The sequence below is a fragment of the Lacerta agilis genome, chromosome 8 (assembly GCF_009819535.1).
Source record: "Lacerta agilis isolate rLacAgi1 chromosome 8, rLacAgi1.pri, whole genome shotgun sequence".
NCBI classification, from domain to species: domain Eukaryota; kingdom Metazoa; phylum Chordata; class Lepidosauria; order Squamata; family Lacertidae; genus Lacerta; species Lacerta agilis.
In genome coordinates this window covers 79,083,845-79,102,008 of record NC_046319.1, presented here as the reverse complement: position 1 = coordinate 79,102,008, position 18,164 = coordinate 79,083,845, and the positions used below count along the sequence as shown (strand labels likewise).

Genomic DNA, 18,164 nt, shown 5'->3' with positions numbered 1-18,164 from the left:
TTGGCTTTTAAAAAAAACAAAAAACACCTAACTTTATCATGTAGTTGAGACGAAAGGGTTGATATCTTCATGAGGGATTCTCATGTTGAACTTTTTCTTATTCAAAAGGGGGGGGGGAGAGGGTGAAATTCAGTGCTGCTGCATGTTTTACAATGTCCACCAGCAAGTAACTCTGATTATAGAAAAATAACTTGCACACAGCAAACGACGAGTAATAAAATCTGCATGGGTGGAAAACCAAACTATAGTAATCTTTGTCTAACAATAGCCTCTCTATCTAAAGTTCCTGCTTCTTCTCGTTAAGTGATGTGCATGTTTTCAGGCCTACGCTCTCCATGCTGTTCGTTCCCATCAGTGTTTCAGGACTAATTCTGCAACCTTCCTGTCAACCCTTCTAAGTTGTGATTTCTATTTCTGAGCACTGGCTGTGATTCTGTCTATAAAAAAAAAACACAATTATATGCTTGAATCTGGCTGTGCATATGTGTGTTCAGTCTTCAAACTTTTTTCCTGTGATGGATTTGGAACAGGAGCAGGTATGTTTGGGTGAACTTGACCTGCAGCTTCTCACCCTGTTTTGAGCAGTGCTGCTTTGCAGGTTTGAGTGTGGTATGTATTCTGCACCTTTAAAAGATGGGGGAGACGGAGACGCAGTGCCCGTAAAAGCAGAGTTGTGCTGATTTGTGTTAGCTTGCATAATTCTGCTTTTTTAAAAATGCAGTACAATGAACCAGTTACAGGTGGGTAGCCGTGTTGGTCTGCCATAGTCAAAACAAAATCAAAAATTCTTTCCAGTAGCACCTTAGAGACCAACTGAGTTTGTTCTAGGTATGAACTTTCGTGTGCATGCACACTTCTTCAGATACCTAGAACAAACTCAGTTGGTCTCTAAGGTGCTACTGGAAATAATTTTAGTACAATGAACCTTACTCACTAGTACTTCCCCTGCACTTTCCCTAAAAATTCATTAGACTTGTCAATATGCATCAAAGTTAGCAAATCTCATTCTCACATTTCTGTGTCCCATTCTGAAGGCTGAAATTATTGTGCTTGGACATGTACTGGGAGCCAATGTAGGTCTTTCAGGACTGGTGTTATATGGTCTCAGCGGCTGCTCCCAGGCACCAGTTTAGCTGCCACATTCTGGATTAATTGTATTTTCTGAGTCACATTCAAAAGTAACCCCTTGCAGTAGTGCAAGTGGGAGATAACCGGTGAATGTCTCACTCTGGTGAGAAAGCGTGCAGGCAGGTAGGGTCTTAGCCAACGTACCAGATATCCGCACATGAAGCACATTTGTTTATGGCAGGGTTGGGGAACAGGGAACATCTGGCCCTCCAGATGATACTGGACTATGTGGGAGATGGGATTGAGGATTAAATCTCTAGATTATATTTTAACCACCTATCCCATGTAACTAAGGTCTTTCAGCAGAGTAAAACACTTAAATGTTTTTTGCAGTTTACTAAAGCTTAGGAATTAGGCAGTTGTGCTTTTTCATTCCTTTTTATTTATGGTCTGCTGACCTCCCCCTCTTCACCCCCATTGCAGAGAATGAACCACAATTTTTTTTTGTAAGAGAAACAAACAAAAAGGTTTACATACATTTCAGTGCTGACAGCAAATACAGCCAAGTAGTGTGCAGAAAAATACTTCAAAGTTACTAGGAAGTTTAAGAGCTCTTGTGTGCCAGCCCTGTGCTTGTTGAGCAAAACATGCATTTGTGGTTTGGCTGCCCAACCCTCACCAACATCCCTGATCATTGACCATGCTGGCTGGGACTCATGGGAGTTGGAACTAGTTAGACCTGGAGTGAAGCACAAGTACCCAAGCCCTCGCTTAGGGAGTTGATGTGATCTGCTTTCCACTGGAGATGGTGAAGCCTCTACTTGTGCAGTAGATTGCAGCAAATGATCATCTCATTCTCTCCTAAGTGATGCAACGTTCCATGATCACTTGGGCTAGAGTTTAGTTATATTTTCATGTTACTGCTGTTATGCTGCCCTCCCACTTGTGTACAATACCAGCTGGGTAACATGACTGGAAGCCTGTGTGTGTGTGTGTGTGTGTGTGTGTGTGTGTAAAATTTTACAAAGCCCCATATTTTCTAGGACTCTGTCAATGAGCTTAAACTATACAGGTACACAGTATGACTTGCTTAACTGGCTTTTGAGGGAAATAAAATGCAAACATCATGCATTGTAAATATCCAAGGTGCCGTTTTCAGTAGCCTGGCGAAAGAATGCAGTTCTTCAAGCATTAAGTCTTTAATAAATCTGACTAATTATGAGAAGGAATGGACCATCTCTTTAAATATTGGGGATATTTCTGGGAATGTGGAATATTGCAACAAGGAGCACTTGTAACACATCACAATATAAAAGCACGGGGTGTGGGGGGGGGGGAGAGGAAAGAGAAAAAGAAACAAGCCCCAGATTCAGCAATGCTATAGGTTTAAAGGACATGCATTTCAGCCGAAAGGCATTGTCTGTGGATTTTATATTTTGGAAGAAAAGCTACAAAAATATTGGGCCCCATCTCTATACATTTAAAAGCAGTACCATACAACTTAAAACAGTTGTGGCTTTCCTCCAAAAGGATCCTAAGCACTGTTTGTGCCTAGAGTAGCTCTGAGCCTCCTATTCCCCTCAGGCGCCTACAATTCCAAGAGTGGTTTAACAATCTCTCTACTCTGGGAATTGTAGCTCTGGGAAGGCATCAGGGGTCTCATGCCAACTCTCAGCACGCTTCACCAACGACAGTTTCCAGGAAGTGGTGACAGTGGCACAATGCTGCTTTAAATGTACTGTATAGTGGAGATGGGGCTTCAGAGAAAGAAAATGCCCTCTAATGGACAATGTGAAGAAAAAGGAAAAGGAGATTAGGTTAATTGCATGGATCAATACACAATTGGTTATAGCTTTGCATTTGCTAATAGAAGCTCATAGAAAGAGTCTCCTTTTCATGCAGTGATAAGAAGAGGAATGCTAGCGCTTACGGTCAAGGCTTGGTGCACATGGAAGTGCGTTACTTTCCTGCTTTGTCACCTGTTCAAAAACTACCATTTGGAGCAAATCACTAAGAGATGTCATTTCCAATCTCTAGTTTTTTTCTGGTGCCCTTTGGCCCCACTATTTAACTATAATTAGAGGGCACCTTTTATTGTGTGAACCGCCCTGAGATCTCCAGGTACAGGGCGGTATATAAATTCAATAAATAATAATCATTTAATCTTCAATAAAGGCATGAAGCGATTGTGCCAATTAAACACTTGCAGATTACAGCTTTAGCAATAACCCCATGAAGATGTCAGGCTGTGTAAAATTCCCAAAGGGTCATCTAATATAACACTCTGCAACCCACTTTATTTTAAATATATTTATTGGTAAGCACATATTTTTGTTTTCTCTCACTTGGGGCGTGGTGACTCTAGACAAGCTCCTAAAATTCTTTTTAACCTGTTAAAGCTATGCTTGGTGGTGTCACCTCTTTTCCTTGCTTTTGATTTAATTTTTAAAAGTTGTATATTGTTATTTTAAAATGCCACCCTTAAACGTCGTCCCCGCAAGTTGCAGACTGCGACGTCCATACGCGTTGGCGATGGGGATATTACAGTATTGAGTATTGAATTTTGTGTTTTTTATGTTGCAAACCGCCCTATGTTGATGATAATGATAATGGCGCCCGGCAACGGGAAGGAGCCTAAAGAGGCCATATTTGAATCGGGCGTGCGTCACACGTCCGCGACGCCTCCCGGCCCGGCGACGTCACCTTCGGAAGGCCCCCTACCCCTTTTTTAAATACCGTCTCCAGTAATGGTGGGGAAGGGAGGACCGGGCTGCCCGTAGCGGTGCCTGTGCCGGAATGGATCCCTCCCGTGAATGCCCGTTTTCGGAGGACAGCTTCACCCGCTTCTCCTCCCAGAGCAACATCTACGGGCTGGCCGCGCTGCCCGGGGCGGCCCGCGGGGGCGGGCGGGGCCAGGGGCAGGAGGATTTCTCGGGGGCGGGGCTGGGGCAGGAGGAGGTGGGGGTCTCCGAGGGTCCAGGGCAGACCCTGGGGGTCTCCAAAGCTCAGTGGCGCTCCGAAGTTGGGCCTGGGGCGGGCCTGGGGGTCCCCGTGCCCACTGCCCCCGGGGGGTGCGGGGACGGCCCTGGGGGGCTCCTGGCTGCCACCCTCAAGGGGAAAGTGATTTATTTCCGCTACCAAGACCTGAGGCAGAAGCTGCGCCCCGTGGCCAGGGAGCTGCAGTTCACCTATATCCCAGGTAATGGGGCAGGTGTGCTCAGTGGGGGGGGGGAGAGCAGTCTGTGGGTTGGAATGAGGGACCGGGTGAGCCAGGTTCCTGCTCTTCCTCTGCTGCCATCCCCCCCAACACCCACCCACCCACGCGAGGAAATCTCTCAGTTCAGCATTTCCTTCATTTCCCTATCTTCTTGTGTGATCTTTGTTGGATGCTAACTGCAGGGAGCTGCTCTCCCTCAGCCCATGGGGTCTCCTTGTGTGTCTCTTTCCTTCTCAGTTGATGCCGAGATCGCCTCCATTGACACTTTCAACAAATCACCTCCCAAAAGGGGTTTGGTGGTGGGGATCACCTTTATTAAGGTATGTGTGGCTTTCACCCCTTTGTGAAATGATGCACAAGCAGTGCTTTTGAAAGGTGGAGACCTAATACTGTATACGGAGGTGGTTTGCGTCACCTCCCCCTCTTTCCTTTTCCTTTTGTGATGGAACCCCTATTTGGGGACTTCCCTGGCTTTTTTTTCTGGCCCACGTAGGACCAGTCCGTATAGTTGGCCTTGGTGAAGATTGGACTGGTGAAGATTGGACGTTTTTCTCCCCCCAAACAGTTTTGATTCTGGGCTTCCACTGAAATGAGGCTGCATTTTAAGTTGTATTTCAATCCTGTTTTTAAGTTGTATTTTAATCAATTGTTTTTATACCTGATGTTAGCCGCTCGGAGCCCAGTCTTGGCCGGGGAGGGCAGGGTATAAATAAAATTTATTATTATTATTGTTATGTATTGAAGTTCTTACCCTAGGCCAGTGTTTTTCAACCACTGTTCCGCGGCACACTAGTGTGCCGCGAGATGTTGCCTGGTGTGCCGTGGGAAAAATTGAAAAATTCAAGAGAATTACTTTATATATAGTCAATATAGGCACAGAGTTAATTTTTTTAACATTTTCTAATGGTGGTGTGCCTCGTGATTTTTTTCATGAAACAAGTGTGCCTTTGCCCAAAAAAGGTTGAAAAACACTGCCCTAGGCCACTAGGGGTGTGTGTATATAGTTCATTCTGCTGCAGTTTTCATTCAGGTCCTCACATGCAAATGAGGGATTGAAAGTGACGTTCAGGGATTGGGTAACTACAGAAAGTTGTTACTGTTGCTTGTAGCTGAGTTCTATATAAGCAGGCTGCTGAGCCCTTCAGCTCACTTCTGTTCCAGCCTGAGAATAAACGAGAGCTGCTTGAAAATCACTATGTCGTCTGAACAACAACAATTTATTGTACTTTCATTTTATATATTTTTTGTATTTTGTATTTTTTGTATCTGCTTTCTGCTTTCGGGGCACCTGGGGCAAAAAGCAGTTTGTTGGTAAATGAGAACATAACATAGCTTATTACTGTATTAAGCCCCATGGCAAACTTCCTTGGCATGAAAAAGGAAGACCAGATAGAACTTAGGTTTATTCCAGTAGAACTCATCTTTAAGTGATTATGTGTACTGCAAAGTCTTCTTGATGTGAAATGAACTTGCAGCTTTGCCTGTTTCTCTTCCCATCTCCGCAGGATTCCGGCGACAAAGCCAGCCCCTTCCTTAACATTTACTGCGACTATGAACCAGGCTCTGAGTACAACTTAGATTCTATCGCACGTAAGCCTTCAGTATCTGTTTTTGCCACCTAACCCTGAAATCGGTGCCCCAAGTTCCCTCCAGTCTCTTCTGTTATCTCCCTGTTGGCTATTAATCTTTGAAGACCCATTTCCTGGAAGCAAAATATATCAAAACTGCTTAGAAAACCTTCACAGATGTAGGAGTCAAAGTGCAGAATTTGGCACGAAACATGGATTTTCTAGCGAAGCAGTAGTATCTGCTACCATGTTCAGGGTGTTGGGAGTTGGAAGTTAAAAGCCGTTAGGTATTCTAGTTAGTTATGTGGCTTAGGACCCTCGTACCTAAGGGATCGCCTCTCCTGGTATGTGCCGGGTAGGACCTTAAGGTCCTCAAATAATAACTTTTTTGGAGTTCCCGAGCCACAAGGATGCTAGGTTCGCTTCAACTAGGGCCGGGGCCTTCTCAGTACTGGCCCCGACTTGGTGGAACGGTCTATCACAAGAGACCAGGGCCCTGCGGGATTTGGCATCTTTCCGCAGGGCCTGCAAGATGGAGCTGTTCCACCTTTCCTTTGGGTTGGTTTCAGTTTAACCCTGATGTTTCATTCTTTTGGTGTGATTGGTGGGCTACTTAAAATGAGGCTGCAGTCTAAATTAAATTTTAAATTGTATTTTAATGAATTGTTTTATGTTTTTGTTGTGATTTTATTGGTGTTAGCCGCCTTGAGCCTGGTTTGGCGGGGAAGGGTGGGGTATAAATAAATTATTATTATTATTATTATTATTATTATTATTATTATTATTATTATTATTATTATTATTATTATGCCAAGCCCAGCATACATGGCGTGTTCGCATTTTCAACAGGGAAGACTCCTGAAGCCACCACCCAGTGGACTAGCACCTTAAGCTCTTAAAAACGCAATTGCTCAGAATTCCAAATTGGGTAATATCAGACCCTTGAGAGCTACAACTTCCTTTTCATTTTGGTGATGATACAGTGGCACCTTGGTTTTCAAACAGAATGCGTTCCAGGAGTCCATTCGACTCCCGGAACCGTTCGAAAACCAAAGCACGGCTTCGGATTGGCTGCAGGAGTGTCCTGCAGCCAGTTGGAAGCTGCGGCAGACGTTTGGCTTCCGAAAATCATTTCAAAACAGGAACACTCACTTCCGGATTTCGATCGTTGGAGAGCCGATTTGTTCGGGAGCCAAGGCGTTTGGCTTCCAAGGTACGACTGCACTTCCCCTGGGGTATGCTCATGATCCAGAGAAGGTTGATGTATATTATCTTCCCCCCCCTCCCCAGCTATGGAAACTGGGCGTGCTTTCTTGTTTTCAGGGAGTATTTTTCTTTCTATCCAGAGAGCTGCTTGAACCTGGAACTGCAGTTTACCCCATTCCAACTGTACCATGCAGAGTATGTATGCCACTCGCCCTTTCTCATCTCTCTGTAAAAGCCCGGTAAAACAAAATCCCTCTTCCCTGTTCCTTTTTCCTTTTGTGTCCTTCCACCTATCCCCCGCTAACCTGTGGCCAAAGACTGCCCTATCCTAACTGTTTGTTTGCAAGCCCCTCTGGGGGCCCTTTTGGCTGAAGAGCTGGATACAAATACTCTAAATAAATTTAAAAATAAATATTTCGGGGACATTCATACAAAGCTCTTTAAAAAGAAAAGAAAACGCTACTTCTCTCGTTGCAGAGTCCAGGTTGCTGACCAGCCGGAGACGGTGTTCCTTTTGAGTGGCAATGACCCCGCTATCCACTTATACAAAGAGGTGAGGCCACCAGATGAAGGCAAGATTTGGTTTACCCGTTGAGTTGGAGGCGCCCTGATGTGACTGCGTTGCTCCTCTCCTCTGTAGAATGAAGAGCTGCACCAGTTTGAGGAGCAGCCGGTGGAGAACCTCTTTCCTGAACTCAAGGAGCTGCCAAGCAAGTAGGAAGACTGGTTTGCTATTAAAAACGAGAGAGGGAGAGGGGGTATGGGTACTACTGTATGTGTGCGCATGCAGGAGGGAGGCTTACGGAAGCTCTGAGACTAAGGCCCAGCCTCTCCTCCTTGTAACCTAAAGAACACAGCACAAAAGGAGAAGGTATGGGGAGGGAAGAGGGGAAAAGCAAAACTGTGCACTAGGTTTTAGGTGCCGAGGCTTGCATCCAACCTTGGTCATACTTGGAGAAGACACTTAGAAATTAACGGGCATGACTAACTTAAGTACATAATCGAAACAAAATAAAAAATAAAAAAATTCCTTCCAGTAGCACCTTAGAGACCAACTAAGTTTGTTCTTGGTATGAGCTTTCGTGTGCATGCACACTTCTTCAGAATGCACACGAAAGCTCATACCAATAACAAACTTAGTTGGTCTCTAAGGTGCTACTGGAAGGAATTTTTTTATTTTTTATTTTGTTTCGACTATGGCAGACCAACACGGCTACCTACCTGTAACTGGAATTAAGTACATAAGTTTCAGTGGGGCTATTTGTGAGTAGAGATCAGTTGCACTCCTTGCCTCAAGGGGCGGACTCTGCATCCCCCCATTAATCCTTCATTCTCTCTGACCTCTGTTTTGCCCAGGAGACCATCCACTTCATTGATCATTGCCCTTCTCTCTTCCTTGCAGCGTCCTCTGGTTAGATGTGTACAACATTCCAAACTCAGGGCAACGGATCACGGCCTTTGGTTGCCAGAGCGGCTACATCCGAGTCGCCCAAGTTGAACCAGCCAGTCGAGGTAAGTTTCCTTTATTTGTGATGTTTTAAAAGGAGGTTGACAAGTTTCTCTGCTCGTTGTGGAATCTTTTTGGAGGGAGGGATCTGGCTGTGCAAATGTCCCAGGCTTCGGCACTTGGCAGACCAGCCTTTGACAGCCAGCATGCAGGAGCTGATGGGAGCTGTAGACCGAAACAGCTGGAGGGCTCCAGGTTGGCAAAGGGTGAAATTGAAAGACCCCATATGAGAAGCCCTTATCACTATTGGCATTCCACCGGCTCTGTTTAAGCAGGCATTTCCTTGAATGTGAACTTTCCTGATCTATTTAATTGTCTTTAAGTGCTGTGCTTTGTCACTGGTTTGTTTTATTGTAAATTTTAATTACAGCTGTTTCTATGGAACTTTAAAAAATAAAATGTATATATATTATAATTGATTTTATACTTGTAAACTGCTTAGCCGCCATCTTGGGGGGTAAGTGGCATATAAATATTCCTAGCAGCACCCTTCTTGAAGGCTCAGCCATTGTGGTGTTGGCTGACTGTCCCCTCCGCCCCTTCTTTCCCTCTGCCCAAAGTGGTGCTGCAGAGCTGGAACATCCAGCAAGACGGTCCAATCTCCAAAGTCCTGGTGTTTGCTCTGCCAACTTCCTGCCGTCCAGGTGACTCCCCAGGAACCGTGGCTTCAAATGGTAAGAAACAAGAGGAGGCCATGGGCCGCTCTGCAACCTCAGGTGGAGATAAGGCAGCCTTTCCCAAGCTGGTGCCCTCCGGGCAAATGGTGGAGTCCCAACTCCCATCATCCCTGATCATTTCCTCTGCGGGGTGATGGGAGTTGACGTCTGCCAGTATCCGGAGGGCACCAGCTTGTGGATGGCTGTCAGGAGCGGGTGCCAGGAGCAGGTCAGTATTCAATTCAATAACCTTTATTAGGCATAACAGACCAGACGATTTCACAACAGACATTGTGTATAAATATATATAAGATATAAACTCAACAAAGTAAGGCTTGTATTAATTAAATCTTAGTTAAATTAAATCTTAATTAATTAAAGCGCCAAAATTCACTACTAATCCATAAAAAATAACTTCAAATTTCTCATAACAAACCTTAGTTAAAACATCAGTTGATCTAAATGATATAAAAATATATCAGTTCCGCATTACTATTTAATTAAGACCCCCTAATCCTCTTTGAGATGGCTTAATCTTTCTGCATGGACTGAGCTTAAAAATTCGGCCACTATTGAAGTGATTTTATCATTGCTATCCGATAATAGTGTTTGAATAGTTGGAAGAGCAGGTCAGTAATAACTCACACAGCATCGGTGAAGTTAACTCTTTATTCAAAGAAAGAAGCAGCTCAGGAGGCCAGGCCTAGGGAACACAGCAACTCTTCCCATTAGATCTTGTCCCAATGAGGCAGTTGCGAGGACTGAAGGTCCCTGTCTTCCCACAGTTGCCTAAGCTTCTTCCTTGCTCGGGTTCTTCCCAAGCAACCTGAGACTTTGTCGGCGTGGCTGCCTCTGTTCCGCCCTCTTCATACCTCTTCTGGTTCTGGGAGCCCCGCGGGGAGGGGACCTGGTTGCAGCCTGCCTCATCTCTTGTCTCCTGGCCCCCCACCTCTCCTGCCTCTGAACTGCTCTCTGCCACAGCCTCTTCCTGCTCACTAAACCCTGTTGCCTCTTCAGCTTCCGACACCACCACCTCCTCCCAGTCGTCTCCCTCTGACTACTCATTGTTGTCCCACCAACGCTCCCCAGGCTCTGAGTTCTTCTTCCCCTGGGGGTTCCCCAGCTGGTAACTCCAGGGCATTCTTCTGCATGTATCCAGCCCATGGCATGGCTGATGTGTAGGATGAAAGGCTGTTTCGCTTGAGGCTCAACAGCATTTGGGAACTGTGCAGGTAGTTCTGTTCTTTCTCTGGTGTGGGTTTCTTCTCTGTGTGTGTCTTAAACCTTGTATCTTCTCCTGCAGGTAATGCTGGCCCCCAGGCTCAGAGCTACAGTGTCCTAGTCACCAGCACTCTGGAACTGTCTGTTGTCTACAGGTGAGTGGAGGCGGAAGAGGAGGCGGCTTATCAAGTCACACAGTCCACCCTTTGCCCCATGGAGGATAAGGCTATCGGTGCTTTTGTGTTTTTATTCTGTGTTTTTATGCTGCGAACTGCCCCGAGATCTTCAAATGAATAGCAGTGTTGTTGTTTAGTCGTGTCTGACTCTTCGTGACCCCATGGACCACAGCGCGCCAGGCACTCCTGTCTTCCACTGCCTCCCGCAGTTTGGTCAGACTCATGTTGGTAGCTTCGAGAACACTGTCCAACCATCTCGTCCCCTGTCGTCCCCTTCTCCTTGTGCCCTCCATCTTTCCCAACACCAGGGTCTTTTCCAGGGAGTCTTCTCTTCTCATGAGGTGGCCAAAGTATTTATTAGAGCCTCAGCTTCAGAATCTGTCCTTCCAGTGAGCACTCAGGGCTGATTTCCTTCAGAATGGATAGGTTTGATCTTCTTGCAGTCCATGGGACTCTCAAGAGTCTCCTCCAGCACCATAATTCAAAAGCATCAACTCTTCGGCGATCAGCCTTCTTGAACAGCGGTGTACAAACTTAATAAGTAAACAAAAATGAAATGAAATACCAGGCACGATGGCTGTGCTCTGCTTCCATGATTGGAGGCAGTAACACTTCTAAATGCCAGTTGCAATTGTTCCCAGCTCCTGCCTTTGGGCTTCCCACAGGGATCCGGTTGCCCACTGTGAGAACTGGATGCTGGATTAGACGGGCCGTTGGCCTGATCCAGCAGGCTCTTCTGATGTTCATAGAATCGTAGAGTAGGAAGGGACCCTGAGGGTCATCCAGTCCAACCCCCCGAAATGCAGAAACCTCAGCTAATCATCCATGACAGACGGCCATCCAACCTCTGCTTTTGCCATCAGAACAGCTTTTGCCATCAGAAAGTTCATCCTCATTTTTAGCTGGAATTTCCTTTTTGTAACTTGAAGCCATTGTTTCAGTTCCTACCCTCCAGAGCAGGAGAAAACAGGCTTGTTCCATCTTTTTAGATCTTTGAAGATGGCTACCCTATCTCTTCTCAGTCTTTTCTTTTCCAGGCTAAACATGCCCAACTCCATCAACTCTCCTCTGCACACTTTCCTGCTTGTCAATATCCTTTTTAAAATCTGCTACCCACAACTGGAAGCAGTACTCCAGATGTAGGCTGACCCAGGCACAATAGAGTGGTATAACAACAACAACAAAAACAACAACAACAATTTATTATTTATACCCCGCCCATCTGGCTGAGTTTCCCCAGCCACTCTGGGCGGCTCCCAATCAAGTGTTAAAAACAATACAGCATTAAATATTAAAAACTTCCCTAAACAGGGCTGCCTTCAGATGTCTTTTAAAAATAGGACAGCTGCTAATTTCCTTGACATCTGATGGGAGGGCGTTCCACAGGGCGGGCGCCACTACTGAGAAGGCCCTCTGCCTGGTTCCCTGTAGCTTTGCTTCTTGCAGTGAGGGAACCATCAGAAGGCCCTCGGCGCTGGACCTCAGTGTCCGGGCTGGACAATGGGGTTGGAGACGCTCCTTCATGTCTACTGGGGCTTTGAGGCCGTTTAGGGCTTTAAAGTTCAGCACCAACACTTTGAATTGTACTATTGAACTGTACTATTACTATTACTTCTCTTGATCAGGTCATCGGCATCTGTTGCCTCGTTATTCATATATGGTAGTGGGTGGTATTCAGCTATGTTTTACTCAGTGTAGGCCTATTGAAGTTAATGGACCTGACTTGGCTGTGGTCATGAATTTCAGCGTGTTCTGATCTAAGTAAAACTTGGTTGAATACCACCCAATGGGGAAACCCAGCCAGATGGGCTGGGTATAAATAATAAAATTATTATTATTATTATTATTATTATTATTATTATTATTATTATTTGTTGTTGTTGTTGTTGTTGTTGTTGTTGTTTATTCCTTCCCCCCTTCCAGGAATGTGCTGCAGAGAGGCCTGGACGACCAGCTGGTCCTTCCCTTGAGTGATCAGTACGACAGCGTCCTGTGTGCCCTCGTGACTGACGTCAACTTTGACCGTGAACCAGAGATCCTGCTTGGCACCTATGGGCAGGTCAGCAGTGAGTGAGAGATCTGCCTTCACCCACCATGTTGGCCTGGATGGGTTTAGGGTTGTGGGGTGCTCTTACTGGGCAGCCTTCTCCAATCTGGCATCCTCCATAAGTTTTTGTTTATGTTTATTTATGTGTTTTAAACCTAAACCGTGCCCCGCCGTTCCTCGCCAGGGGCTGTTACTACAAAGGAACCCATGAAACAAAAATATGAAAATAGCAAATGATAGCTAAGACTGCCACCTGCAGGCCAGACTCTTGACAGCTTTAAAAACCCTGCACAAAAAATGTAAAATGTAAAATTGGAAGGGACCCCCAAGTGTCATCTAGTCCAACCCTGTGCAGTGCAGGAATCTCCACTAAAGAATCCCTGACCAATGGCCTTCCAACCTCGGTTTAAAAGCCTCTAGTGAAGGAGAATACACCACCTTCTGAAGGAGTCTGTTTCACTGTCAAACAGCAGTTACCATCAGAAAATTATTCCGGGTGTTTAGTCGGAATTTCCTTTCTTGTAACTTGAGGCCATTGATTCGAGTCCTACGCTCCAGAGCTGGAGAAATCAAGCTTGCTCCATCTTCCATGTGACGGCCCTTGAGATATTTGAAGATGGCTATCATGTCTCCTCTCAGTCTCCTCTTTTCTAGGCTAAACATACTCAGCTCCTTCAACCGTTCCTCATCAGGCTTGGTTTCCAGACCCTTGATCATCTTGGTCGCCCCCCTCTGCACACCTTCCAGCTTGTCAACATCCCCCTTAAATTGTGGCGCCCAGAACTGGACACAGCAGTTTGTCAGCATCCTTCAGTGCTCATTGGTTGATCTCGGGCAACATAACTAGAGTTTCCTTGGTCTTCTAGGAGCTTTTGTGCTACAAGTACCGGCCCCTGAATGCTACAGCGGGAGTCCAGCCCTCCAGCCCGTCTGACGGGGAGTTCCACCTGCTGTGGCAGCGCACTTTCCCCAGCCCCCTCCTGTGCATGGAGTATGTCGACCTCACCTGTGACGGCCTCTGCGAACTGGCTGTGGTGTGTCTCAAAGGGCTGCATATCCTTCAGGTGTGTATGTTGGGGGGTGGCATAGGGGTTTTTGCAAGGCACTTTCACCAAGCCCAACCCCCAGAGGCCCTAAGCACAGCCTTTCTCAATCTTGGGTCCCCCAGATGTTCTTGAACTGCAGCTCCCATCATCCCTGACCATGGGCCCTGGTGCCAAGGAATGATGGGAGTTGTAGTCCCAACAACAGCTGGAGACCCAAGTTTGAGAGAGGCTGCTGTAGCACATCCATTTCAGGTTTTCGAATTTTATTTCATTTCCTTTTTCTCCAAAACACTTTGCCGTTTTCACATATTGCTGCAAGAAGCGCCCAGGCCTGGTTTTCACTACCCCTGTAGGCAGAATAAGGACTGCACAGCCTTCTCCCTTGGTATTCCTGGAAGCAAGAGGGTTAGGTATTTCGAATATTTGAAAGGGCAACGTTCAGTGAAGAGGCCTGCAATATCCCCGAGGACTCATCCTGCCCCTGGCAATGACTTCCGCCTTGCCCACTAACCAGAGAGAATAAACACCATCTGAAAGTGCCCAGTAAATTAAAGAGAAGTTATCCCAAATAACTTCCAGCCAGATTTGCATTCTTTAACTGCAATGAGTTGGCAGAAAGCCCAGATCAACAGGTGTTAGATCTGCTTAGAACTTTTGCTTCTGACACATTTTTTTTGGGGGGTGGGGTGGGGTGGGGAAACACCCCCCCCCAAAAAAAACTTCCATTTTAAAATTTAGCTTCATGTGCTGACATATTCCCCCCCCCCACCCCCATTCTTCAATGCCTAACATTACAAAACCTATTTTTTAAATTCCCAGTTCTAGAATGCTGGGTAGGTCTGACTCAAAGTGTTGCAGCCCATCATTCCTGTTTGTTTATTTTTTACATTTATATCCCACTTTTCCAAGGAGCTCAAGGTGATATACACGTTTCTCCTCCTGCTCCCCATTTTACCCTTACAACACCCCTGTGTGGAAAGTTGGGCTCAGAGGCAGTGACTGACTCCAAGGCCACCCAGTGAGCTTCATGGCTGGGGTGTAGATTCGAACCCAGCTCCTAGTCCAGCACTCTAAGCACTATACCACACTGATTCCTTCTGGGAGCTTTCTCCTTTTTTGTTGCCAAGTGGCTGGCAAATTGCGGGGGGCCCTTTCAAGGCTTTGCTCACCTCCTTCCCACATATTGCATCGTGCAACGGCAATTCCCTTCTCTATTCCTGTTTATTGCCTTTGGTGTCCCCCTGAAACGTTATGAAATTATTATTATTATTATTATTATTAGAATTTATATACCGCCCTATACCCAGCAGTCTCAGGGCGGTTCACAGAATAAAATCAAGATATAAAACCACAAAATACCTAATAAAAATACAAACAACAACCCAATAGCCCCCCCAAACCCCACATTTTAAAATGGCATAGGATGTAAATCAACCAAAGGCCTGGTTAAAAAGGAACGTTTTTGCCTGGCACCTAAAGGTGTATAATGAAAGCGCCAGGTGAACTTCCCTGGGGAGAGCATTCCACAGACGGGGAGCCACTGCAGAGAAGGCACCGTTCTCGTGTTGCCACCCTCTGGACCTCTCGAGGAGGAGGCACACAAAGGAGGGCCTCAGAAGATGATCTCGGGGTCTGGGTAGGTTCATATGGGAAGAGGCGGTCCTTGAGGTATTGCGGTCCTGAGTGTTCACTGCGAGGGACCGTTATTGAGGCACCTGATGAACTTAACTTGAGAGCCAGTGTGGTGCAGTGGTTAACTCGTAATCTGGTGAACTGGGTTCGATTCCCCGCTCCTCCACATGCAGCTGCTGGGTGACCTTGGGCCAGTCGCACTTCTTTGGAGTCTCTCAGCCCCACTCACCTCACAGAGTGTTTGTTGTGGGGGGGGGGAAGGGAAAAGGAGAATGTCAGCCGCTTTGAGACTCCTTCGGGTAGTGATAAAGCGGGATATCAAATCCAAACTCTTCTTAGGCATGAGCACGGAGCAAATTCCTTCGGAATAAAACCTGTCCTCTTGCTTCTTCCCCCACCCCCATCTTCCTTGCCCCCAATAGCACAGCCTGATGCAGACGGCCGAGTGCCTCTTAGAGCGGCTCCGGTTGAAAGTGGCCGGGCGGACGGCCCAGACGGCACTTCCTGCACAGCCCCAAGACGCCAAGCCTGAGGATGGTGATGGGAGAGGACCAAAGGAGTGATGGGTGCGCCCTCTTGCCTGTTCCCTTTGCCCAGAAACCAGGGAGGAGTGCGGGGACAGGACCTTCCAAGTTCTGCCATGGCCACCGCAGAAGGAAGCAAGGACCAATTTGATGGTTATGGTGCAGGAGCAAGGAGATGTGGAGTCCACCCAGGACCTCCCCAAGCAACCTTTCTTGGATGCGTCTTGGCCTCAGGAAAGAAGCCTCTTGCATGAGGCTCCCTTGTGAACAGTTGTCATTCCATCTCTCTCCCGCCTGCCCCGCCACTCCCCAAAGAGGCTAGCCTGACCAAGAACTCTATAAATAGGGAATAAATTTTGTACACTAAGCAAGATCTGCTCTCTGTGTTTGTGGTGAAGGCCGTTTTGATAAGTGGGAACCATGGTGAGCTCTTGGTAGAAGCAATCATGGTTAGTTCCCTTTCTGCATCGGACCAGTCTCTTAAGTGCCTCTTATCCATCTTCATGGCCACCTGAAGATCTTGTAATTGATACTGGGACAAGAGGCGTTCGATGCCAGCCTTCCAGCATTTGGTCTGTTCCCATTCTGTGTGAGACATAGCGGGGAATCTCTCCTCCGAAAAAGATTGAAGTCTTTTCACATAATTTAGGCGCAGGTAATCAATTAAGCAGTCTGCTGGTGTTCGAAACTCCAGGCGAGGTGGACGGGAAGGGGTAGAGCGTCTGCTTTGCATGCAGAAGTTTCCAGTCTCCACCTCTGGCATTTCCAGTTATGGCTAGAAAAAAGCCCCCTCTTAAAATCCTGGCAAGCCGCTGCCAGTCAGAGCTAACAAGACTGAATGTGGTGGACCCAGTTGTCTGACTCCGGATTACCCAGTAGGCAGACTTAAGCAAAAGCCCAAAGAAATCGAGGTTTTGTTAAAAAGGAATTTGATATTTCAAAAAGTAAGTCGTCATTGAGAGAGAGCTCAGCTGCTACAGCATGAGACTCTACATCTCAGGGTTGTGGGTTCGAGTCCTGTGTTGAGCAAAAAGGATCCTGCATTGCAGGAGTTTGGACAAGGCCTCTCGTTCCTTCTGTGGTTCTCTGGGAAAAATCAGTTATCATGGGAAAAATCAGAAGACTGTTACACGCTACTACGCCCTCCCCATTTTCCTGTTTTCCCTTTATTAATCCCCTACCCAAACCAAGGGGGGCGCCCTACTAACATGTATCAAAATAACTCGAGGAAATCGGATCCTGTCATTTGTTGCAATAAATCTAGGTGTTTTTTAATTATTTAAAAAAATTATTTTGCAGTTTAGTATTTTTTTAAAAAGCTTTGAATTGCATACGGGGGCACAAACATTTTCTCAGTGCTTGGGGCCTCTAAAATGTGTTAATCCTCTGGCCTTGTTCTGTATACAGAAGCTTCCTATACATTCCCGGCAACTTTCTCATCATCTTGAGCAGAGTAACGTGCTTCTCGGCATGTAGAGAAACACCGGGTGTTGTATCTTTTCTGGGACTAGGTTCTGTTAGTGAGGATGAACAGATGGCCCAGGAGAGAGGGCACGGATTAATCTTGAATTGCAATAATTAGGAAGTGTTTTGCAGAGTCTTAGCACAGCTGGGGAAGCAGCAGCAGCGTCTCTCTCGATCCGGGAAGCGACGTGGCATGCCTTTCCCTGTGGGGTTTTGCCCGACAGGGATGGGGAACCCCTTTGTTGGTCCAATGGCCAAATTCAAAGATGGCCAACCTTCCACCAACCACGTTCCAATGTGGGTGGGAGCCCGAAGTGGTTGGGAAATGAAAGGAGATTCTTGCCGGTAGAGTAAAGTAAAAGAAAGAAACAATTCCCTCCAGTGGAAGAAAACAAAACAAAAACCCATTCGGACACGGTAAACACAGGGCCGTCTTAAGCATATCCGGTGCCGTGGTGCAAAGATCCCTTCAGCGCCCCCCAGTGGCTGGAGGGCAGTTCCTCTGGCGGGGAAGAGATGAAGAGATGGAGCCTGGACGCGGTGCCTCCCACCTCAGCTGGCCGCTTTGTGTCGCAGTGGCCACGGCAGGCAGCACACCGAGCGAACGGGCCTGCTCCAAGTGAGTGAGGGCACGTGCGCCACTCCCGCTGAGCGTCAGCTCAGTTTTTTCCCTTTTAGTCTTCTGGCGCCCCGCAGAATTCGGCACCTGCAGGCTAAAAGGGAAAAAACCGAGCCGGCGCTCAGCGGGAGCGGCGCACGCACCCTTGTTCACTCAGCACTCTCATTCAGTGTTCCCTGGACTCTCGCCTGGTGCCCTCCAGAACTTGGCACC

At 46.8% G+C, this 18,164-nt stretch overlaps 1 protein-coding gene across 1 annotated transcript; it reads left to right on the top strand.

The window, feature by feature from the left end:
- The first annotated feature begins 3,812 nt into the window (after nucleotides 1-3,812).
- Nucleotides 3,813-16,236, top strand: KPTN (kaptin, actin binding protein). Its single transcript, XM_033158493.1, has 13 exons — nucleotides 3,813-4,009; nucleotides 4,154-4,267; nucleotides 4,523-4,605; nucleotides 5,791-5,875; nucleotides 7,200-7,254; nucleotides 7,537-7,612; nucleotides 7,700-7,773; nucleotides 8,462-8,571; nucleotides 9,127-9,240; nucleotides 10,526-10,598; nucleotides 12,543-12,678; nucleotides 13,533-13,730; nucleotides 15,767-16,236. The coding sequence occupies exons 1-13, from the start codon at nucleotides 3,865-3,867 to the stop codon at nucleotides 15,905-15,907; spliced, it is 1,404 nt and encodes a 467-aa protein (XP_033014384.1). The 5' UTR covers nucleotides 3,813-3,864; the 3' UTR covers nucleotides 15,908-16,236.
- Nucleotides 16,237-18,164: the final 1,928 nt, after the last annotated feature.

What these genes read in the sequence shown, in the direction of transcription:
- KPTN (XM_033158493.1), top strand. Translation starts at nt 3,865, where the DNA reads ATGGATCCCTCCCGTGAATGCCCGTTTTCGGAGGACAGCTTCACCCGC. An exon ending in AGTTGAACCAGCCAGTCGAG is followed by an intron (nt 8,572 to 9,126) that starts GTAAGTTTCCTT and finishes CTCTGCCCAAAG; the next exon opens with TGGTGCTGCAGAGCTGGAAC. An exon ending in GAACTGTCTGTTGTCTACAG is followed by an intron (nt 10,599 to 12,542) that starts GTGAGTGGAGGC and finishes CCCCCCTTCCAG; the next exon opens with GAATGTGCTGCAGAGAGGCC.